The sequence below is a fragment of the Lipophrys pholis genome, assembly GCF_963383615.2.
Source record: "Lipophrys pholis genome assembly, chromosome: 10".
NCBI classification, from domain to species: Eukaryota; Metazoa; Chordata; class Actinopteri; order Blenniiformes; family Blenniidae; genus Lipophrys; species Lipophrys pholis.
Genome location: NC_137640.1, coordinates 26,954,291 through 26,976,252, shown reverse-complemented (window position 1 = coordinate 26,976,252; position 21,962 = coordinate 26,954,291). Strand labels below are relative to the sequence as shown.

Genomic DNA, 21,962 nt, shown 5'->3' with positions numbered 1-21,962 from the left:
AGTGTACTAAAATATTGGCATAAAAGAAAATTGCACCTGCCTGGCAGATTTCATTTGTGATGCCAAAGATCACATCTGCTCTCAAGGAGAATTTGCACTGAACAAAGACAATCCTACAACACTGACGACAAAGCTGTCACTTTGAATCACTGGGTGCACACAGCCGCTGTGTCTCTCAGAAGTTTTTTTTTTCTTCTTCTTCTTTTCACTCTATAAATGCCAACTAATGCAAACCACCAGATTTGGCTCCAGTGACCTTTATTAGAGCTGATAGCGGCAGCCATGGATACCGGGGGAGCTCCATGTTGGCACAACAAAGGCTTGTAGTGGAGTTAGACTGCAGATCTACGTGATAGCAGGTAAGTGAAAATGACAGGCAAGTATTTTCCTTTACGGATGTGATAATTACCTGCAGTGGACTGACTCAGAAAGGTTATCTGACAACTCGACTGACCCACAGACGCTCCAGGCACCTGCCAACGACGAATCGCAGCGCGTGGTTTGTGGATGATAGTCGTATCAAATTCTATGGATTGATTAACAATCTGCTAAGGCGTTTTGATTCTTACCAGACGGTTACATTCATTGCAATCAAATGTTTTGTCCTGTAAAAGAAAGTCGGTGTTAAACTTGTCTGTAGACAGTGCAGGGTCAGTGTTTTCAACTTCCTGGCATTTTTTTCCCCCCCTCCCAGAGCTGGCTGATAAGAATTACTGCGAGGCATGCTGTCGAGAGCGAGGATGCTCTGAATGTTATATTTCTGAAGTAAAGGCCAGGCTAGAAATATGTTGAAGTTTGGACTTTTAAAAATGAAAAGAACAAAAAACCAACATTAACTTTGCATCTGGATGGTTGCAACAACAACAATAAGGTTCATTTTTTAAAGAATTCTGTTGATCCCTCCTTTGTTAAATTTGACGCAGGCCTAAATTACATCAGATGACAGCATAATCCCGCATCATTATCAACATCAAAATGTGTTTTACGCCGCTCGGCCCCCGGGGGCTGACGGCAAATGGCACAGCCTCTATAACGGGATGATATGGATTACACTTTGCAAACCGACCTTGCCCCGCTCTCATTTTTTATGCCTGCCAGTGGAACACAGCGATGGCCGTGTGTGTCGCATCGCTGCCAAATAAAACCCAAATATCCCTCTGATGATTAAGGTCACTCATACACTGCTCTACAGAAGCCATAAGCCCGGCAGAGTAGGGAGGGTGGGGAGGGCTGCGATGGGGTGGGCTTGATAGTGGCAGACTTGGGACTCCCCGTTGGTCCAAACCTCTTCCCGTGTTACAGCCTCACAAAGGTTCGATCTCCTTGTCTGCTGGTGACGCGGGGAAGACCGGGCAGTAATCACAATTTCCCTCCGAGGCAGTTGTTGACCTGTTGTTGACTTTCGTTTGTGTGTCAGCTAAGAGGGTTTAAGCTTCTTCATGAGAAGTTTATCCCTGGATCACAGGGATCTGAGAGGGCTCACCGGTCATTTGCCATCAGTATTCCGAGAGCTCAGATTGTTAGGGCTGCTTTATTCTGAAAATTTGATGGAAATGTGTTGGACTAATTTGGCTTTAGCAGGATTGGCTGAATATTAGTCCACTCATCCAGTGGATTATCCCGTGGCTGCGATGAACATACTGTACATAGACGGATCTGTCAAATGCCCACATAAATAAATATCTCATTTTGCTCTAATGTTCTGCTCTCCTCATTTAGCATTCTGCTGCGTTCCTCTCCTATTTTCCCCATCATGATGACAGCATTTGCATCGAGCCTTGGTGCTGACACAGTAAAGCTGCGCGAGCATGTAATGCTGGTAATGGGAAGAGCATTGGGAGGTCTTAGCCCCAGTGAGGTGAGCTTATCTGCCCAGACAGCATGTGTATTCGTTTTAATCTGAGTTCAACATCAGGTGTCAAGAGCGATTACACACTGATGCGCATGCATTCAGCAAAATGCTTCCGTGTTCACACTATGCATTCACACACACACACTCACACACACACACACACACACACACACACACACACACACACACACACACACACACACACACACACACACACACACACACACACACACACAAGATTATTACACATTTCTCATTTAGAAACATATTTACAGTAAAGGTGAACATAAACTTTTTAAGGTACACTAAGTGTTTCAAATCCTATACTTCTGTCGACATTTTTAAAGGAACAACAAAAAACAAAGAGGTAATGTACTTAATTCAAATAAAATCAAAGCTGAACAAGAAAAAAAACAGGTAGGCAGTTGTGTCATCACTCAGACAAAAGACTGTGGTTTTGACTCAACAAGATATTTGAATTGATCTCGAAGATTAAATATCTGATATTAATTTTGCACTTATGAGGAAGACAATTTACATGAATTTAACTTGTTGGTGTCAGTTTCTTCTTTGTACTAGTGTGGATTGATGTATACTAACTGGCAAACTGAAATTTGTGTGCATCGCCGTTCTAAACAGGAATAGTCATTGCCACAGCGTTATTGGAATGAAAGGTCAGGATGTTAAGGAATTCTTTTAAAAAATAATTACTCAATTAATGTTGCATCAAAAACTGTTGGTCTGTGGAGAACAAAGTAGTTTTAAATATTCACAGGTTGCAGATAATGCCCATCACAGTGGAAACATTCAATTATCATTATATGGAAAAACCTTTCTAAATTGAATTGAATAAAATGAATATATATATATATATATATATATATATATATATATGAAGGTGTAGTTTGACTTCTTCAAAATCAAATTTCTTGTTTGACTTTATTAGTTGGCACAGTTTTAGATAAGATAAATTGATGGTCTATATCAGCCAAGAGCACACACAACAATTTCTTTCAGGGGGGTTTTCTTACTTAATTTCACATGACTGCATTTAATGTGGCAGTGATATTAGCATTTCTTTTCCAGACATGGCTTCGCTGCTGTCAGTATGTTTCTCCCTAATTTCCTCTCCAGCAGCAACATTGCTGACCTTCCTATTGGCCGTGGCATGCTGAAGTGACAGCTGGTGTGATGTAATAACACCCCCTCTGCTAGACAAGTTATAAAGAGCAATATCTAGTTCCATGGATTGAGATAAGCTTAGGTAGATTAATGCTCCGGAACACTGAAATGTTTGTTGTATAAAAGCTCTGTTTATAAAACAATGTGTCATTGGCATATATGAAAAAAACCCTCCGATCTGGCAGATGGCTGAAGCTCCAAGAGTTCCTCTGCACATTAAAGGCACTCCTAGTCTGCGGTTTGTGCTCCTGTGGCTTAATGGGATTCTAGACTCTTCATTCAAATGAATTATATATAGACAAACTGGGATTATGTTACAGGCTGTTTAATCTCTCTCTCTCGCTCTCTCTCTCTCTCTCTCTCGCTCTCTCTCATTTTTTTCCCCCCAAATTTGAGCCTGCCCCTTGGTTTTTTAGCATTCGTGGAAAAAGTGGAGCGACTGAGTGCTACAATCAATGAACGCTAGAGTGCAGGCGGCCTATCAGCTCAGAGAGCCAGAGAGACATGCCCTGTGGACCGCTTTCACTAACGTGAAGCGTGCTCACTCGATTTGACTCACTTCAACCCTGCTGCCGAGCCCGCCTTTTTCCAGAAGCATTCCCGTCCCTCGCTCAACAACAACAAAAACAACAACAACTGCCACAGATGTGAGGCTTCACCCAGAGCTGATCCCCGCCACCGACTGGGAGGAGACTCCGGTGCCCTTTTGCACCCGAAGAACCGGCTTCATCCTTCCAAGCTTCAGCTTAGGAGGCAAAGCTTGAGAACCAGTCGCAGCCTCGGCTCCGCAGATCATCGTAGCCACTCTCCAGATAAATCAGAGACTCTGGGTTTCAAAACCAGATTCCTTCGCTTCCTGACCCGGGGCTTTGAACTGAAGATCCGGCGCTGCCACCTGATTGCCACTACAGATCCCATCATGCCTCACTCCTTCCAGCAGAAAAAAGGTGAGACCTCTTTCTTACTACTGTGCCTCTGCACTTGGCGTGCCGCTGAGGCGCAAACGCATGTCCGTCACGTTTTCTACAGAAGCAATGTGAATTCCGAGGATATATTTACTGAAGTGGCATCTAACTGAGAAGTCTGAATCGTAACGCGTGCAAAGACACAGGTGCATCACAATCCCACTGACTGCAGCTCACTAATGTGCAGCTGAGTGTATAATTTTAGCTGAATGCAACATCTTTTTGTTCCAGTGTGAAGAATTTAAACATGTGCATGGGAATTCTGCTTCTGACGCACAACAAATTAAATTCAATAAATCCATTTTTCAGTTGAGCGTCAATGCTTGTTTGAGACTGTGTCTCTGAAAAGATACAATCTCGGTTAATTATGCATCCGACCGTGACAAACATATCAACGCCGTTAATAAAAGATATCGTGAATCAAATTTTAAATGAAGACTGTACAGATAAAACAATAGAAACATTTGATGTTAACTGAAGCAGTGGGATTTTTCACTGTAGCCTGAAGCTTCTTATTGCACCTCATTTAAATGTACAATGTCATAGTGGGCAAGAAGGAATCACATTTAAATGAAAGTTGTCTACTTGTGTTAATTTCAATATGTTGAAACTACTTAAAAGTTAAGACAACAGCTTACTTGAGAACTTCCAGAAGTCTGATCAACGTAATATTTTGAGTGTGTTTTGATTCAGAATATTTAGATTCTCTATGCACTTCCCTCTTTAACCTCTCTTTTTTTAAACTTTTATTTTATTTATTTAAGTTTGAAATGCTCTTCCAATTTAGCTCCTGAACTCCATTGTCTTTACTGATAACTAGCCGTTTCATGCGTATCAGGATCCTCAGTCTGACAACACATATGAAGCAGGTGTGTTGTTACAGATTAACACACGGATGTTTAAGTTTTAACAAAAAAAGCACGAACGAGGATAGTGTTCCTAAAAAGTTTTTAATTTAAAAATTCATTTTTGGTTTTAGTCACTTTCTATACATACCGCAAACATTTACATAAGGAATAACATAATAAGCATATAAACAACCTAATAAACTCCGTTTTAATGCTATGGGAAATCTTTTTACTTTTTGTCTTTTATCAAATGTGTGCATCTTCATTTTCTATAATCAGTCATGTATCGCAATGTTCAAATGATCTCACACAACGATGCCCGTCAGCCCAACAACTTTTTGTTCCGGCACACAAGCCACGAACATAGGCCTGCTCACACCTGCGTCCACAAATCTGTAGATTTCCATACAGCTTCGTGGCCTCGGCCATCTAATCCCGGAGATCTGACTTGATATGCTGATGAATCACTTGCTCTGCCACAACATTACAGAGAGCACCGAAGCTGACAACAAAGACGATACAGTAGGATTGTGATAAATACAACTGACATCTGATAAGCAAATGTGAGAACCAAATCCAATGAATGAACAACCTCACACATTATCTATAGTGTGTAAAGTTGACATTTACCTTCTGGCCAAGATATAAGTGGTTTGGAGGACAATTGAGAACTGCTTGAGTCAAAAAAAAGAATTGTATATATATATATATATATATATATATATATATATATATATATATATATATATATATATATATATGTTAGAACAACTTGAGCACTTGTCTTAAACATCAAATTCCTCTTCAGTGCGGACGACTACTTACCATTTCCTCGACCACACCGGTGCTTTTAGTGAACAACGTCGTGGGTCTAAACTCAAAAGCACAAGTCACAGCAAATGAAAGAAGAAGAAGAAGAAGAAAAAAAAAAGTGGCACTAACAGCGGCTAATGAGGCGTTGATGGTTATGTGGGTTGGTTTGTTTCAAGCAAATCTAAACTGTGAGGATTTCTTGAACTTATAAGAAGAGGAAGGAAGAGAAAGCACTTGTCTGACTCTTCGCATCAAACTGAATGAAGGTGGAGGCCCTGATATGATGTAGCTGGTTTCATGAGGAAATTCGGGCAAAAGCAGTTTAAGTCAAACCCACACAGATTATTCACCCGTAGGATGTAGAAAACAAAAGGGGGAGGAATAGATTGGAAAAAAAAAAAAAGTGCTGTTTTCCTTTGTTTGCAAATTAAGAATTTAGACGTACATGTGCATTTAATACATTATGCATTTATTTTCCTTGATATTTTATTTAAATAAAAATAAAAGCTGGAATTATCTGCACTTGAATCCATGTCAGCAACCCAGAGTTTGAGTTTTTCTTTTTCTTTTTTTTTTTTTTGACTTCTGGGGCTTGGTGGGATTGCTTTCATCCTCACCAATCCCATGTTTCCATATTGGATTTAAATCCATTTACTGCTTTGGCTGGAGGAAAACCACACACACACACACACACACACACACACACACACACACACACACACACACACACACACACACACACACACACACACACACACACACACACACACACACACACACACACACACACACACACAAAGCTAACATGAAAATACACCTATATACTAATGGAGGCTGGGAGACGTTTGATGCAGATGAAATCTGGGGTAAAATATAAAGGCTAATGCCAGATTTCTCTCATGGAAAGCTCATCTAGAGCAGATTGTTTTCTTCTTCTCATCACTGTAAAGAGTTGAAGTCGACCCGACCTCTCATATCGGGAGATAATTAAAAATGTATGTGCATTTGTTCAGAATTTTAACAAAGCTTTACCCAGGATTGCATTCATATTTTAGGGGTTCCTTCTTCTTCTTCTTCTTCTTCTTTTCTCTCTCGTTGCAAGGGAGAGCTGAAGTGGTGGATGTGCACTGGGGCTGCAGCTTTGTGCGTGGCCCTTGTTGGACCGTGGCCTGCCGCGAGATGCGTGTACTTCCTGTTCAACCAGCCCTCTAGAGCAGTATCAGCAGCTGGCATTAGATGCAGGCAGCTCCTTTGACCTGGCAGTGGAGGCAGTGTAACACGGCAGAATTTGATATGGTTGAAATCAAAATTGGGCTACAGCGTGATGGATGGAGGATGGGCGAGCGGGAGAGAGATGGAGCAAGCGGCTGGCAGAGAACTGCAGTTGTTGACAAGTGAGGATGGACACGGCGGCGAGCATCATTTCTACCAACTCTCACAACAAGAGCATATTTACCGTCACTTCTCCTCCCAAATCACGGACATCATTCCTCTTCTTTTAGAAGGAGAAAATAACAATCGGTAGGCATACAAAAACTGTAATAAAACTGGTTGAGCAACTTGGAGCTTTGACCGTTTGTGTCCTCGTTGACTTTGTTGACAGTGGACGACTCCACTCGAAGACAGCTCCAAATATTACCTCTATTGCCTAAACAATGCAAGAGGTGAGTTTGGAATTTTGGAATATTTCCTGATAATCAATGTGCTCACCTTTCTTATTTCCTGCTCCTCAGCAGTAATCTGAGACCGTGTTCGCTTGTGTTTTCTTGTCACTGAAGAAGAAGGCAAGGCTTCATTCAGTTAGAATTATATAGTGTTAAGTGAACACACTCAAATAGCTGTCTGAGTAGGTGTGCTCCCAAGACACACACACCGACTGATAAGTCTGCGTAAGACAAAATCCCTCTTCATTGACGCCACAAATTAAATAGAAAATATGTTTGTTTTACGGCTGAAGCATTCGAAGACTCAACATTTTGCTAAGCAGCCGAGCTGGTAATGCTCAGGTTAGTTTGCGCCTCCACGGCGTGGAACTGGATCGTGTGGCGTGTTATTTTTTTTTACTTATTTACTTCACAACATGTCGTTGACGCATGTTTTCAACAGGGGGCATTTTGCAATATGAGCATTTATAAAACATGTGATTTCTCGATGCACATTTAGACTGACGATATTTCAGAGCCATGGTTGAGGCCGTCCGTTGTAACGTCACTAAATACTTACTATGCATCCATCTGCCAGATTTGCTTTATCCAATTCTGACCATTGGTTAAGGTGGGTTTAACACAATGGACTGGTCAACTGTCAACCCCGGGTAAACACAGAGAGACGGACACGCCTACGACCAATTAAGAGGCACCAAGACAAATGTTTGGAGAAACGCATGCAAACATGAAATAACCCAGCTAGAAGTTGAAAAGGTTTTCTGTCCTGCTGCAGGGCAAGAGGGCAAACCACCACATCATCATACAGCCCACCAACTTATTTTGAAACCCTCTTCGTCCTACACTTAAACAACTCAACTACTTTGCCTGTTTGTTTTTTTAAACGCAAGTTTTAGTTTTATTATTTCAAATATAAGTATAATAAGTCCTTTAGCCTCCTTCACTGTTTTATAAGTTTATTATTTACTGGCAGGTTTATTAATCAAAAAGTTATTATATTTCTGTCTACTTTCTGTGAAGTATTTTGTCTTTCTATTTCTTAATTTCTCAGCTGATAAAACTTTCTAACAAACTAATTCAGACACACAGAATATAAATCAATGTCTTTTAATGATGTATCTCGCAATAATAATGTCAACTTAGGATCATATTTTTTTTAAAACTGCAATTATTACCAACGTTTGTGACAGTTGTGAATGTTCTTCGTATAGTGTTTCTCTATTGCAGTAGCCAACAACCAAATAACTAACTTTTTAAACATCTTTGCTTGCTTACTTGCCAATGACGTCACTGAAATTCATTGTTGATCTTGGTTTGTAATTCCATGCTGACGCGAACAGACGTGTATATGTGCGTGTGGTGCACCATGCATTATCATCTATATAATAGGTGCTTCAGACTCATCATTGTCCTCATGCCAGTGCTCATTTACTTTTGTCTAATTCTATCAATAGATGCTGCTTTTGTGTTTAAGACAGAGTGAAAACTGGATTCTCCAGTGGTACTTTGAATTCTGCTTCATTACAGCTCGGCAGCAAACCTTCCTGGAGGTTCTGGTAGCACAGTGCACTCCAAGTTCACTTACCTCACACTGTGAATGCACTCGTGAATTCAAAGTGTTCAGTATACAGTATGTGCACAGTACCTGATTAGGCACCCATTGCATTTGAGCCAAAGTACTGGTAACCATGTGTGGAATCACTGCCGTGCTTTAATCAGCTACCTTCAGGAGCAACGTCAAACACTAAACAAATGGCTGAGATCTGACGAAAGCGCAGCATTTCCAACAGCCCGGCGGCGGATCAAGATCTGCAGCTTGATGCTACCTAATAGGTGCTTGTGACAGTGGAGCAGAGAAAAGGGCCTCGATTTAGTCAGATGATTCTCATTGGATCATTATTGAAGGTGGTGCAAAGAAGCGGGAGCCACTTGTTTACCATTTGAATCCCTCGCTCTGAAGCTCCCCATCCGAGAGCGAGTACCTCTGTTGAAATACCCCAGCTGAATCCTCGCGGAGACACACAACAAGGCTTTGAAAATAATCGGTGCAGAAGTTGTCCCAAATTTAACAACTCCTCCTCATGTGCACTTGGAGCTTCTGCGTTCTGCAGCCCTGGGCGTGTGAAAGAAAAGAGAGCAAAAACAAAAGAGGAAGGCAGCGCAAACACTGCGAGATTGTGAAGCTTTGTAAGGATGGTAGCGCGGCTGCCGCCCGCTCTCACTCTGCCATCCACCGAGCTTTCAGTGGAAAGCAACTGACCCGTCATCCAGCAGATGGCACACTGGCAAACGACTGTTTGTGGTATGCGTGGAAAATTCCATCAAGTTTGAGTCGGCAAGGCTTGCATTCCCGTCTCCTCTCAGCTGGCCTTGAGAAAGTCCTGAATCTACATGCTTTGATTTGACTAAATTGGAATTCTAGCCCACAAACACGCCTCTGCTCTGACTACAACCTTAGCATGTAGCCTGCACAGGCAAACCGGTGAACCCAAGGTTAACCACAGAGGCGCAGTGCAGAAACTTACTCCAAAAGTTTCTCCTTCTTTTTCTTTATTTTTTTTCTTTATTTATCCGAGTGTGGCTGGGTTTTTGTTTGTTAGTTTTTCAAATACGCAGAATGAAACCGACTTTAACAAAGCTTTTACACATCCTGCGAGGGTTGTTATTCACCATGAGAGCCCAACACTAAAAAAATACATGTGCGTCTTCTGAATTGAAGTATTTAGGAAAAGACCCTGAAAGTCTATGAATGCAGCGCAACGCCAAAAGTGATCATATTCATGCTTTCTTTATCACTAACATACAATCATGATACTTCTTTTAGAGAACAGGGAACCTCTGCAAGCTCTTTATCCTTATTATTCCTTGCTGCTGCTACGCTTTTGTGTGAGCGTGTGTGTGTGTGTGTGTGTGTGTGTGTGTGTGTGTGTGTGTGTGCGCGCGTGTGTGTTTTTAACCTTGTCAAGTGGGATGAAAGGCAACTTTCAACCCAGAGCGTGTGAGACACACAGCAGCACTGTTGCTGCAAACAGATACCATGTCAAGAATATGACTTGTCTTTTTTGTCTGGTAATTAAAAAAAAAAAAAGAAAAGAAAAGAAGGAGAAGAACAAGGTAGTGAGGAAAGTGCACGCATCATTACCTGTAGAGACTCTTTTGAAGTGAATTCTTATTTATTATACCTCATGTTCTTTAAGAGATGTAATAAATAATGCATCGAACTGTGTTCACAGTGATCTCCACAAATAGACGATGACGACAAGAAAGACGCATGAACACATACGATAAGGTGCAGCGAGGGCATCGTTTTAATGACACGCTGCAGCCGCGCTGCCATTCGAACTTGCAGTGGCGACGGCGTTTGACAAAGAACAACTTAGTTGTGGACAAACCCAGCGAAAAAAGAAAGAAAGAAAGAAAAAAGAAGAAGAAAAAAGAAAAAGCTTCTGGGATGCATGGGGTTAAAAAAAAGTGAAACTTAACAATATAAAAAGAAATTCTTTTAAAGAAAGGAACTAAAAAGACCTCTGTAGCTAACAGCATTATCTGTTTGGTGTTACAGCGTGGTTGCATCATGCCTCTCAGAACAAAACTCCACACTCACATCTTTGCTGACAATGAACACTGAAGTTGGCAGAAATTTGCTGTGAAACGAGACAAAAGTGTGCAGTTTATGAAAAAAAAAAAAAAAGTGAGGCAACCTCCGGGCCCGGGGCTTTTGTCAGTGGGCATTTCTATTCAATGACCTATCACGCACCAAGTATAGGCAATGATACGGCTTAGAGATGTTTCACACTGTGTCAGGAGTGTACAAGATTTTTTATTTTTTTTTTATTATGTCCATATAATGTGCAGCTGTTACTGGCTGGGTGCCTCAGTTTGAATCGGTGTCACCACGTTGCTGCAGCCGCGATTGTGTCTGAACGGAGTGCCGCTTTTTTTAAACAAAGACGCCCCTGTGGCACCCTGATCGCTTGTTTAATTGTTGCACACTGAAAGGGAGATCGAGGATTAACCGAGACACAGTTCATAATGTGATAATGTCCTCTCCTATCAGCTCCCGGGTGGAGGGCGGAGGGTGGAGGGCGTATTGATCAGCGGCTCTGCACTCTTTCTCTGTCCTCCGCAAAGTGGGTCATTTATTTTTTGCTAGCAATTGGTTGAGTAAAAGTTTGCCAAGGATTTGCAGTAATTATCTCATCCTTCTATAGCCGGGCGCAGCATGGGGCCTCTGTAAATTACACATCTCGCTGCTAACTCCTGGATGGTTTATGGCCGTGCATTATGCATAACTGGTGCTGGAGCGCCTTAAACATCCCCCAAGTGGATTGAAATAAAGTTGACGCTGCTCTTTGTTTAGAGCTCAAGATAGTCTTTATTTGGCAGTGCTGAATCGGAGATTGCTGTAAAAAAAAAAAAAAAAAAAAAAAAAGCAGGTCTTAATTATTTGGGAGACTTCTTTTCCTCTCCCTCCCTCCCTCCTCTCTTTTCTCCGCTCCCCAATGGGTTTTGCGAACACCTGGAGTGTTTTTAGCGGGACGCCGGAACCAGATGGGCGGATGCTTGGGTGATCCGCAGGGGAAATGCTGGTTACATTACAGCAGAGTGTGAGTGTGTGTGTGTGTGTTTGTGTGTCACTTTACAAAAGGGTTAAAAAAAAAAAAAAAAAAAAACGGGGTGGAAGGGGTAGAAGCATTGTGGCTGTGTGCCGATACAAAAGGTAAAACGTCGCTGAAGTGACCTGAATGTTGTTGGATTTATTGTGAAACTATCTCCACTCACAGAGACGTCACTGAACGGTGGAAGATTAAAGAGGAATCATAAAGAAACACACGATATTAGAAAAGTCTCTTACATGTAATACACAAAGACTTTCAGTTACGGGTGGAAAACCAAGAAATGTATTTGCAGCTTCATTGTGGACAATTTTACAAAATACAGTGTTAAAATCCAAACATGAGACGTTGATGTTACTTTTTGGTGAAATGAGTTTCATCTGTACGCGGTGAAATGACTCTTTGCGGTCATCTTCTTCTTTTTTTTTTTTTTTTTTGCTTCAGTCACACACGTTGTGTTGTTCATGTGTGTTGGCAGGGGAGGTCAAGATACTAAGCATGGACACCTTGAACTTTTGCATTAAGGAGATAAAACCCATGCCTGACAGAACACTGCTAAAAACAGCTCCAGGTTCGACGTAAAAAGACTTTTAAGGAGCGTCTATTTTAGCTCTCAGGATGAATAAAAGTTGCTATTTTGTTTCCAATGGTAACAGAAAGAAGATTGTGCTTCAAGTCATTGTTTGCCCACTGATCTCTGCAGTGATATGAATATCAGGGTCGTTATTCAAATATCTAATGCTGTGCAACTGCGTCCCGTTTCTGTTTTATATAAAGTTGCTGTTGGAATATGAGATTCTTTTTCTTTATTTCTTTCATTTGTACAGGACATGCTGTTTTGCTGAGGGTGTTTCACACTAATCCTCAATTTTATTTTGCATCACCTCCAGCCCAGCAAATGCTCCTTCTATGCCAGGGAGCGAACGGGATGAGAAAAGACGGGGAATCCGCAGTTTGGAGTCACCAAAAACAAAGTTTCCAAGGTGAGTCACCGACAGAAAACACAAGGCCCACCACTCCCCGTATGAGTGCAAAACTTTTCACATGCTCATCTCCGGGCCGGAGAATCAGAAGCCACCTACATAACCAGAGGATGCAAAAATTACAGTCACGCCAGGAGAAGAAAAAAAAATAAAAGAAGTCAGTCTCGGTTTCTCTTTTTCATTTTCATGTAAAAAAAAAAAAAAAAAAACGGGCTGGTGAAAGCATCAGATGAGCAAAAAGTAAAAAAAAAAAAAAAGAAAAGAAAAGAGAAAAAAAACCTCCACAATACTACAAGGCAGAGGAGTGAGAAAGGCTTAGTTTATCCATGCCCAACACGGACAAAATGATGCAAGAGGGAGTACACATGCCTCAAATTAAGTGGTAGGGGTAGTATAATAAAATTACAGCCAGCCATTCAGTTAATTTTCCAGGAATCTTCCAGTTTATACAACATCACTCAGATACGAACAATGTCTCAGTCCTCTGCAACTGATCACAGCAACGGAATCCATGAAAAACACAGCAGACTGTCTTTGTGAGCCCACAGACCAGCCCAGAGGGAAATAGTATATTTTAAAGCAGCTCAAACACACAGATTTAACCTTTGCGTTACGTCTCACAATGTGTGCACGGCCTTTTTTTTTAGATATATATATTTTTTAAGACCACCTGAAACACAACCAGGAGCTGAAAGCAACAAGTTTTCAACACAGTCACAGTTTAGATTGCACGTGAAGCGCAACGACGCATCGGCTGCTGTGAAGGTGGCACTGGAATTAACCCAAAGCACACATTAAAAATAATAAGAATAAAATAAGAATAAGAATAAGAAAAATAATAAAAATAATTAAAAAAAAAACCTTGCAAACTCTTACCATTGCAGATATTTAACCTAAGCATCGATCTCAGCTGACTGACGTGCGTGTGACTCTACTTTGAAATGACTGTTCTTTTATCAACAAACCCCTGGAGGCGACTCCCGGTGTTCTCCCGTCTTATGGAGCCGGCAGCAAGGCGCGCGCTATGTGGATGCATGAGACCCTGGAATAAAGTGGAGAAACCTGTCCGCGTGGGCCTAATTAAGAGCGCGCTCTGTGTGTAGCTGCACATGTGAAGGGAGGGAGAGAGAGAGAGAGAGAGAGAGAGAGAGAGAGAGAGAGAGAGAGAGAGAGAGAGAGAGAGAGAGAGAGAGAGAGAGGCGGGGAGGAAGACACACGGCGCTCCGCTGAAGTCACGGAATATAAATTAGTTCTGAGAACTTCGGGGGCCGGGTTTAAGGAATCGGTGACGTCGACGACTCCAAGTCCTGTGACTGCGGGCGCGACCAAACGCGAGGGGTGTCCACGCGCGCGCCAAACTATTTCGCGCGTTATTTCACACGTTTAAGTAAATTTTCAAGTTCATTCACGCGACGTTCTCACACCGATCCGGCCGCGTAATTGCATCCGCGTGGTTTTCCCGGGGAAAGTCGCCCGGGAAGTCGTTTGTTGTGGACCGTGTGGAGCGAGGCGTCTCTCCCCTGCTCGCCGGAGAAGTGGTGCGGTCTCGGGCTCAAATTCCGAGAATTCTGCTGGTCTGATTCTTAGAACTGAGGTTCTTAGAAGTGGTGATGCAAGAAGTTTCTAGGAAAGCGCTACCAGGTGATTTTTAAATTCCTTTTTCTTTTTTTAAAAACTCTCATTTGGCGCGGAGTGGTGCTCTGCTGTGTGGCTCGTGCTTTTGACGCCGGGTTCTGTTTTGTCTTGTCTGTGGCGCTGGAAGTGTTTGTGGACGGCTGCGTCTGTTGGACAGAGTGCCGGGAGTCCAAACTCCCGTAGAGGAGAGGAGAGGAGAGGAGAGGAGAGAAGAGGAGGAGAGGAGGAGAGGAGGGATGCCGATGCTACTGATGTGACAGCGCAGAGGAGCGTGCGCCTGCCGGCTTGACAGTTCCGCCTGTCTCGGCTCGCGCGCCGCCACTGCGCTGCCCCAACAACTGCGACAGCCTTCTCTTTCTCTGTGTCTCTCTCTCTCTCCCTCTCTCTCTGTCTGCGTGTGTGTTTGTGTGTGAAGCTCCACTGACACCAACTCAGGCTGCATGCAATCGTTGCGCTCGGGTTAAATAAGTCCACGGCTGATGGAGAGAATGAAAGAGGGGGAGAGAGAGAGAGAGAGAGAGCGCGAGGTGGGCAGCGCGTGAAAGCGCACGGTCGACCCGCAGCCCGGCTCGTTCTCCCTCCCAAGACGTCCCGGGCTCTCCGCGCCGAGCTCCTGTGATTTTCATTTTGTCGCCACTCATGAGTTCCAACACGGCGGCGACAACCGGCCAAACTTTGCCGTGGAGAAACGTGGCGGGTGTTTTCACGTGGCAATGCGCTCCAATGGAGCGCGAAACGCTGCGCCGAAGAAGCCCTCCTGTTACCGTAACATCGCAGCGGAAATATCAGTGATGATGCACGGGGGAGTGTGTGTTTTGAGTGTGTGGGTGTGTGTGTGTGCGCGCTTTCCGCTGCACGGGACGTGTTGTCGCACCAACTTGTCTCTTAATGTTTCCACCGCGTCTTGAACGTTCAGTTGACAATCGGCCAGTTCGTGTCGCCGCTCGCGCACAGAAATGTTCCGACATCACTGGTTATAAACAAACGTTTTAAAACGCGTCCGTTCGTCTGAATCCACCCGGTGTCACCCGGGCCGTGCCCCCCCCCCCCCCGTCCCCCCCCCCCCGATCGATCATCTGTACGTGCAGTTAATTCAGTGGACGTGACGGGTTGTTTCTCTTCAGTCATTATTTAAGGGCGCATTTCTGTCCTGTCGTCTATTTTCGGACGTGTCCAGTTACCAGACTTTAAATCTTGACATTGCTTGTTAAAGATGCTGTCGTAAATCCCGCCGCCTGCCTGTTGTTATTAAAGCCAATTCTGCCTGGAGTAAATTAAATATTAGTTTTCTCTCTCCGTCTCTCCCATAAAGTAATTGACCCAGAAATGCAGCGCGTGGCTCACCGGCGGAGCGCAGAGCTCCACAACAACTCGCTGTCACTGTGTGTTCTATTAGAGTAATTGTTGTTATCGTTGCAAACAAGGGAAAAATGTTCACTTATGTGACCTTTGAGCTGAGCTTGGCTATTTGTTTGAGGACTTTTTCGAGGCTGACATAAAAAAAAAAAATAAGGTGTTTATTTGAGTGAAAAAGAAATGTGAAAAGTTTTGTGCCTGTTGAATAATTCAAAATATTTTTATTCAGTCTGTCAATGTGATTATTAAGAGTTGGAACATGTGGAAGGGCTGTCCTCAGGGCAGGCTAAACTTTTCCCTCAACATTTTGCATTTCATAATTTATCATGGCTTTGTAAACGTGATATTATTATTATTATTATTATTATTAATCATGCCTGTTTCACTAAGTTTTGTTTTGAAAACCCATAATTAACAAAACAGGAATTGTGAGGTTCGATCACAAATATTTGTCATTTGAAAGTTTGTTTAAATGTATTAATAATAAAAATAAATAAATAAACGAGCTTAGTTTTCTCCATTAAGATGTCAACCACTGGCAGGAGAGAAAGTCAGCGGGAGGGAGAGAGAGAGAGAGAGAGAGAGAGAGGGGAAGCCAAAGGTAGAAATTTAAATGTCTAGACAGTGTTTATTTAATAGATGGCGCCGCCTTCTGGTGATCTGTCCGCGTGCTGCCTTTGGAGGATCAGCAAAGTTCACTCACTTCCAGATTACCTTCCTGCACCACCAGGTCACGGCACAGTGACGTCCCACTTGCAGAGCAGCCAAACGAGCTCATAACAGAATTCACTTCTTTCTAAATCATCTTTGGTGAAGGAATCTTTTGAATTTTCCCGTTCTTTTGTTTGCAGAATTTGACAAAATGGCTTGCGCAGCCGACAGCTGCATACAGTTCACTCGCCACGCCAGCGATGTTCTGCTCAACCTGAATCGTCTGCGCAGCAGAGACATTCTCACAGATGTCACCATCCTGGTGAGCAGGCAGCAGTTTCGCGCGCACAAGACCGTCCTCATGGCTTGCAGGTGTGTACTGATTAAAGACGAGTTTTAAGACATGTCGCTGTCTGAAGAGACTGACCGGTGGGCGCTCCTGTCTGTCTTGTCTCTCTCTCTGTCTTGTCCTGGGCTGCAGTGGGCTGTTCTACACTATCTTCACCGACTCCCACAAGTGCAACCTTAACGCCATCAGTCTGGACCCAAAGGTCGACCCGGAGGGCTTCGCCATCCTGCTGGAGTTTATGTACACCTCCCGTCTCACACTAAAGGAGAGTCTGATCATGGCGATAATGAACACGGCTATCTATCTGCAGATGGACCACGTTGTGGACACCTGCCACAGATTTATCAAATCCAGGTTGGTGGATATTTCAAGTGATCCATATGTGTGTGTGTGTGTGTGTGTGTGAGTGAGTGTTACTGACCTTGCGTCCCTCTTCGCAGTGATCCATCTTCCAAGCTGCCCAGAGATGAGTTTTTGGTCAGTCCCCTGGTGTTACCTCAGGATGTCCATGCTTATCGACCCCACGATGTTGTTGAGAGTTTGCACAGCCGCGTAGCTCCGTTCAGGGACGGGAGGCCGTATGGCTCCAACATGTTCAGTGGGGTCAGCACCCCCAGCAACTACCACCTCTACGGGCAGTTTCCCATGCCGGGGTTCCCCTTCCCCCTCTGCAAGCTGACCGATACCAAAAATGCTTTTGCTGACCTCTCTAAGAGTGGCCTCCACCACAAGCATTGTTCTCCACACGACGGCGCCAACACCATCAGAGCAGAGTACGGCAGGGCGGTGGGCACCGGCTCCTCCGGCATCATGCACTCCTCCACCTACGCTGCTCGAGAGGTAGGGAGAGACGACGAGATGAGGAAAGACAGTCACGACGGGCTCGGGCCGCCCATTGGTCTCGGCGCGAGGAAGCGCGCCTTTCCCCTCGCCCTGGAGCAGCACTCGGGTAAAGAGCACGCGCCGCAGGCGGAGGAAGATCTGATCCATCAGCACTACCCTCTGGGAATCTCCTCGGCCGGGCGCAAGAGCCTCATGAGCAGCCCGCAGAGCCCCCTCAAATCGGACTGCCAGCCCAACTCCCCGACCGAGTCCAGCAGCAGCAAGAACGCCGGGCTCTCTCAGGCCGCCGGGGCGCAAACCCCACAAGGCATGCTGGACCCCAAAGCTCGCAACTGGAAGAAGTACAAGTTCATCGTGCTGAATCAGAGCGCCAAGGAGGACGAGGTGGGGCTGAGGGATCCGGGGCTCCGCTCACCACAGCGTCACAGCCTGCAGCCCTACCTCCACCCCAACGACTCGGAGAACCTGGATCCGCAAACCACAAGCAAGAGCAGCGATCACAGCGAGGATCTGCCCGCCCCCCAGGCCAGTCGCCTCAACACCATCATCAACCGGTGAGGCTCGCTGAACTACACACTGAAATGATGTGGACGCAATGGAGAGGCACTGCTCGTCTGTTGACGCCAGTTACTCTGCTTTCAGACGTTCAGAGGGATCGTTTTAGGATTCCCTTATGAAATGCTTCTTTAGTTTTGAGCGTCTGATTTGTCCTGCAGAGCACTGGAGGGCTCGCTGAGGAACGGTGACGGCCACCCTCCACACTACCTGAACCGCCTGAACTGCTCGTCCTGTGGCTCCCAGTCCCCCCAGGCCTCGGACGCCTGTGCCAACCCCTCCAGGTCCCGTCTGTCTGAAGACATGGCAGAACTTCATTCAGAATATTCTGACTCGAGTTGCGGTAAGTTTAGGATTTTCACTCTCGTCTTAAAAGCTGTGCGTCAACTTGGGCCGTGACCTGACGACCCCCCCCCCCCGTCCCCTTTGATTTCTCCTGAGCAGAAAACGGTACTTTCTTCTGTAATGAATGTGACTCCAAGTTTGCCGAAGACGAAGCGCTGAAACAGCACATGCTTCAAGTACACAGCGACAAGCCATACAAGTGTGACCGCTGTCAGGCTGCGTTCCGCTACAAGGGAAACCTCGCCAGCCACAAGACCGTCCACACAGGTAAGAGGACCAAGAAAAGAAAATAAATCTGTCGACGTGACAAGATTATCTACTGGCTTTCTAATGTTGTTCTTGTTGCGGCCAAACGCCTGAAGTGTGTGGGATGTTCTGTTTGTTTTCCAGGAGAGAAACCGTATCGCTGTAATATCTGTGGTGCTCAGTTCAACAGACCAGCTAACCTCAAGACTCACACTCGCATCCACTCAGGAGAGAAGCCATACAAATGTGAGACGTGTGGAGCCCGTTTCGTCCAGGTAATTGCCTTGACAGGCGTTAAGGCGTCAGCCTCGGACTCACTGTGAAGGTGTTCAGCGGCGCGTCAAGCCTCTCTTCAGAGTTTCAACCCTTTTGGTTTTGTTTTTCTGTGTTCCCCTTTAGGTTGCTCATCTGCGTGCCCACGTGTTGATCCACACGGGTGAGAAGCCATATCCGTGCGAGATCTGTGGAACGCGGTTCCGTCACCTGCAGACCCTGAAGAGCCACCTGCGCATCCACACGGGAGAAAAGCCCTACCATGTAGGTGGATGAACCTCACCCGCTGTGCTGCATCATGACTACTTAAAAAAAGAAAAGAAAAGAAAAGTGAAATTAAAGTCTGCTTTTCTTTTTCTCTGCCCCCCCCCCCCCCCCCCAGTGTGAAAAATGCAACTTGCACTTCCGCCACAAGAGTCAGCTCCGTCTGCATCTCCGACAGAAGCATGGCGCCATCACCAACACCAAGATTCAGTACCGTATTTCCACGGTCGACGTGCCCACTGACTTGACGAAGACTTGCTGAGTTAAGACAGTGAAAACTGTTTTTCTTTTTTTTTTTTTTTTTTTTTCCCTCTCAGAGGCAATCTTGACTTTGGCATTTATAAACCCCCAACTTGTACAATCATCCAAAATTGTAGTGCCACACTGTGTTCATTAGACAATTTGGCTGTGTATGCCATTCTAAACGGGTTTCCACTACATGTGAACGTAGGGCCACACGTGGCATCTTAGTCACTTTATTGTTTCTATATAGATATAAATATATATGTGTATGTGGAGAGTGTTTTTAAGCTTGGAAGGTACGTATAAAAAAAAAAAAAAAAAAAGAAGCTTTATTTTGTTGAGAAGGACGGAATGTAAACAATCAGTTTTTTGGAAATACAGTATTTTATATCAGAGAACTTACTTTTCTGAGAGCATTGAAAATTTTGATTGACGGGTGGTACATATATTTTAAGATAACGGGATTTGCGGCTGTATAGAGTTGTCTATACATTTCTATGTAGATGTGCATACATGTTGCACCATGTCAAGTTGCCATATTCATGTAAAGGGAAGAAGAAGTAAAAAACAAAAAAAAAAAAAACCATGACATTGTAATTGGGTCTTTTTAAACATATCAGATGACTGCTGCAGTCTGACGAGGATGTGCATGAGGTTCTTTCTTTACCAGTTGTCGATGTAAGTACATAAAGTGGGCAACTGCATAAATATTGTGACAAATTGTGTGATTATCTGTTGGATTGCTCTCTGCTGGCGGAGCCAATCTTAAGTGTTGAATTGCATTTCAAGGTACTGCTTTGTAATGACCAAGAAATTATTATTATTATTTTTGCTTAAACGTGTTTGTATAGATGTGATTCTCTTTTTTTTTTCTCTCTCTCTTTCTCTGTTTGTTTTTTTGTTTTTTTTCAGAAGTGAAGGTTTACAGTTTCTGCTCATTGTTCTAGATACAGTAAAGTTGTGTAAATGTCAAGGTTTTTTTTTTTTTTTTTTTTTCCGTTTGTAGATACACTGTGTATTCAATGTGCCTTTCTCTCTATGGTGACTGAATTCCTCTCCATTCAGCCCAGCTCTATTAAGGTACAACTCAAGGACACCACTTGTCCTACATCCCCTGTGTGTGTGAGTGCGTGTGCGTGTATTTGTGCGAGTGTGTGTGTGTGTGTGTGTGTATATATTTCTAAATGCTCGTCACCAACCTTTAGAAGATGCAAATCTCATCATTGTAAATCTTCAGGACTTGTTTTGAATTTGACTTTTTTTTTTTAAACTGCATTAAATTTATTGTACAACGTTATAGATGTATGAATGTAAAATAAAGGTATTGGATTTCTATGTATTAGCACAAGTGTGAAGGTTTTCTTTTTGTGTGTGTGTGTGTTAGTCCTCTGTTCATAGCCAAATGCCTCCTGCTGGTATTTTCAAAGGCATTGACCTGAGACCAGGCTGCACACAAACACACTGGCAATACACAGATCAAACCCTTACATTAAGTGTTGCATCTAGTTGCCTTGCAGACGTGCTGAACACCGTCCTCCATATATTTGTATTGTGTTAGGTAGTAGTGTTTGTTAGCCGAGCCGTCGGCACTGTGTGGGTCAGTCTGATGACTGATACACTCGGTAACTTCAGCTGGAGTTACATTGGTTGGAGTAAGATGCTCTAATTGTCAATAGAAAAAAAACTGATTTAAGTAAATGGTAACAGAGCTGCTATTGAAAGAAAACAGCTTCAGATGAGACGAATGCTGATGTGAAACCAGAGTGGGATCGGAGAGAGGCAGCGGCTTCACAGCTTCCCAAAGCTTGAACTGGGTACGAGTAGGTGTAAAGAACCGGCATCATTGTTGTATTAACCTTTGTGTCAAGAGTTGAAAAATCTGTTGCTTCTTTTTTCTCTGGACTGAAAACAGACGAGGTTAGATTGCCTCACAACACCATCATGTGGCACAATGTGGTATTGCATGATGGGATATAATAAGCATTCAAACACAAGGTATATGTGCGGACTGTGTTTGTAATTGTAAATAACCAAATGAAGCACAAGCTGAAAGCTTTCAAGATGCTTTCAGTGCAAGACGGAATACAATTCGGTATAATTTTTACAATTTTATTGAGCAAGTATAGAACCTCTCCAATATATTTTGGTCACTGCACCTCAATATGGAGTGTAAATGGGAAATTTCACTCATATGTACTAATAATTTGTGAATAAGGTATTACTGGTCCGGGGGGGGGGGGGGGGGGGGGGTCAAGCATCAAAAGTCTGATTAACACGAA

General features: G+C 43.8%; 1 protein-coding gene across 2 annotated transcripts; it reads left to right on the top strand.

Moving 5' to 3' along the window:
* The first annotated feature begins 3,479 nt into the window (after positions 1-3,479).
* On the top strand, positions 3,480-21,023 carry bcl6aa (BCL6A transcription repressor a). Of its 2 annotated transcripts, XM_080472639.1 has the most exons (10): positions 3,480-3,981; positions 12,831-12,923; positions 16,766-16,937; positions 17,047-17,268; positions 17,355-18,311; positions 18,474-18,655; positions 18,757-18,924; positions 19,048-19,178; positions 19,303-19,440; positions 19,559-21,023. In XM_080472639.1, exons 1-10 carry the CDS (start codon positions 3,954-3,956, stop codon positions 19,700-19,702), a joined length of 2,235 nt encoding a protein of 744 aa, XP_080328765.1. In that variant the 5' UTR covers positions 3,480-3,953; the 3' UTR covers positions 19,703-21,023. The 2 variants fall into 2 exon arrangements, with proteins under 2 accessions (XP_080328765.1, XP_080328766.1); XM_080472640.1 differs by lacking the exons at positions 3,480-3,981; positions 12,831-12,923 and adding an exon at positions 14,194-14,564.
* The last annotated feature ends 939 nt before the right edge of the window (positions 21,024-21,962 follow it).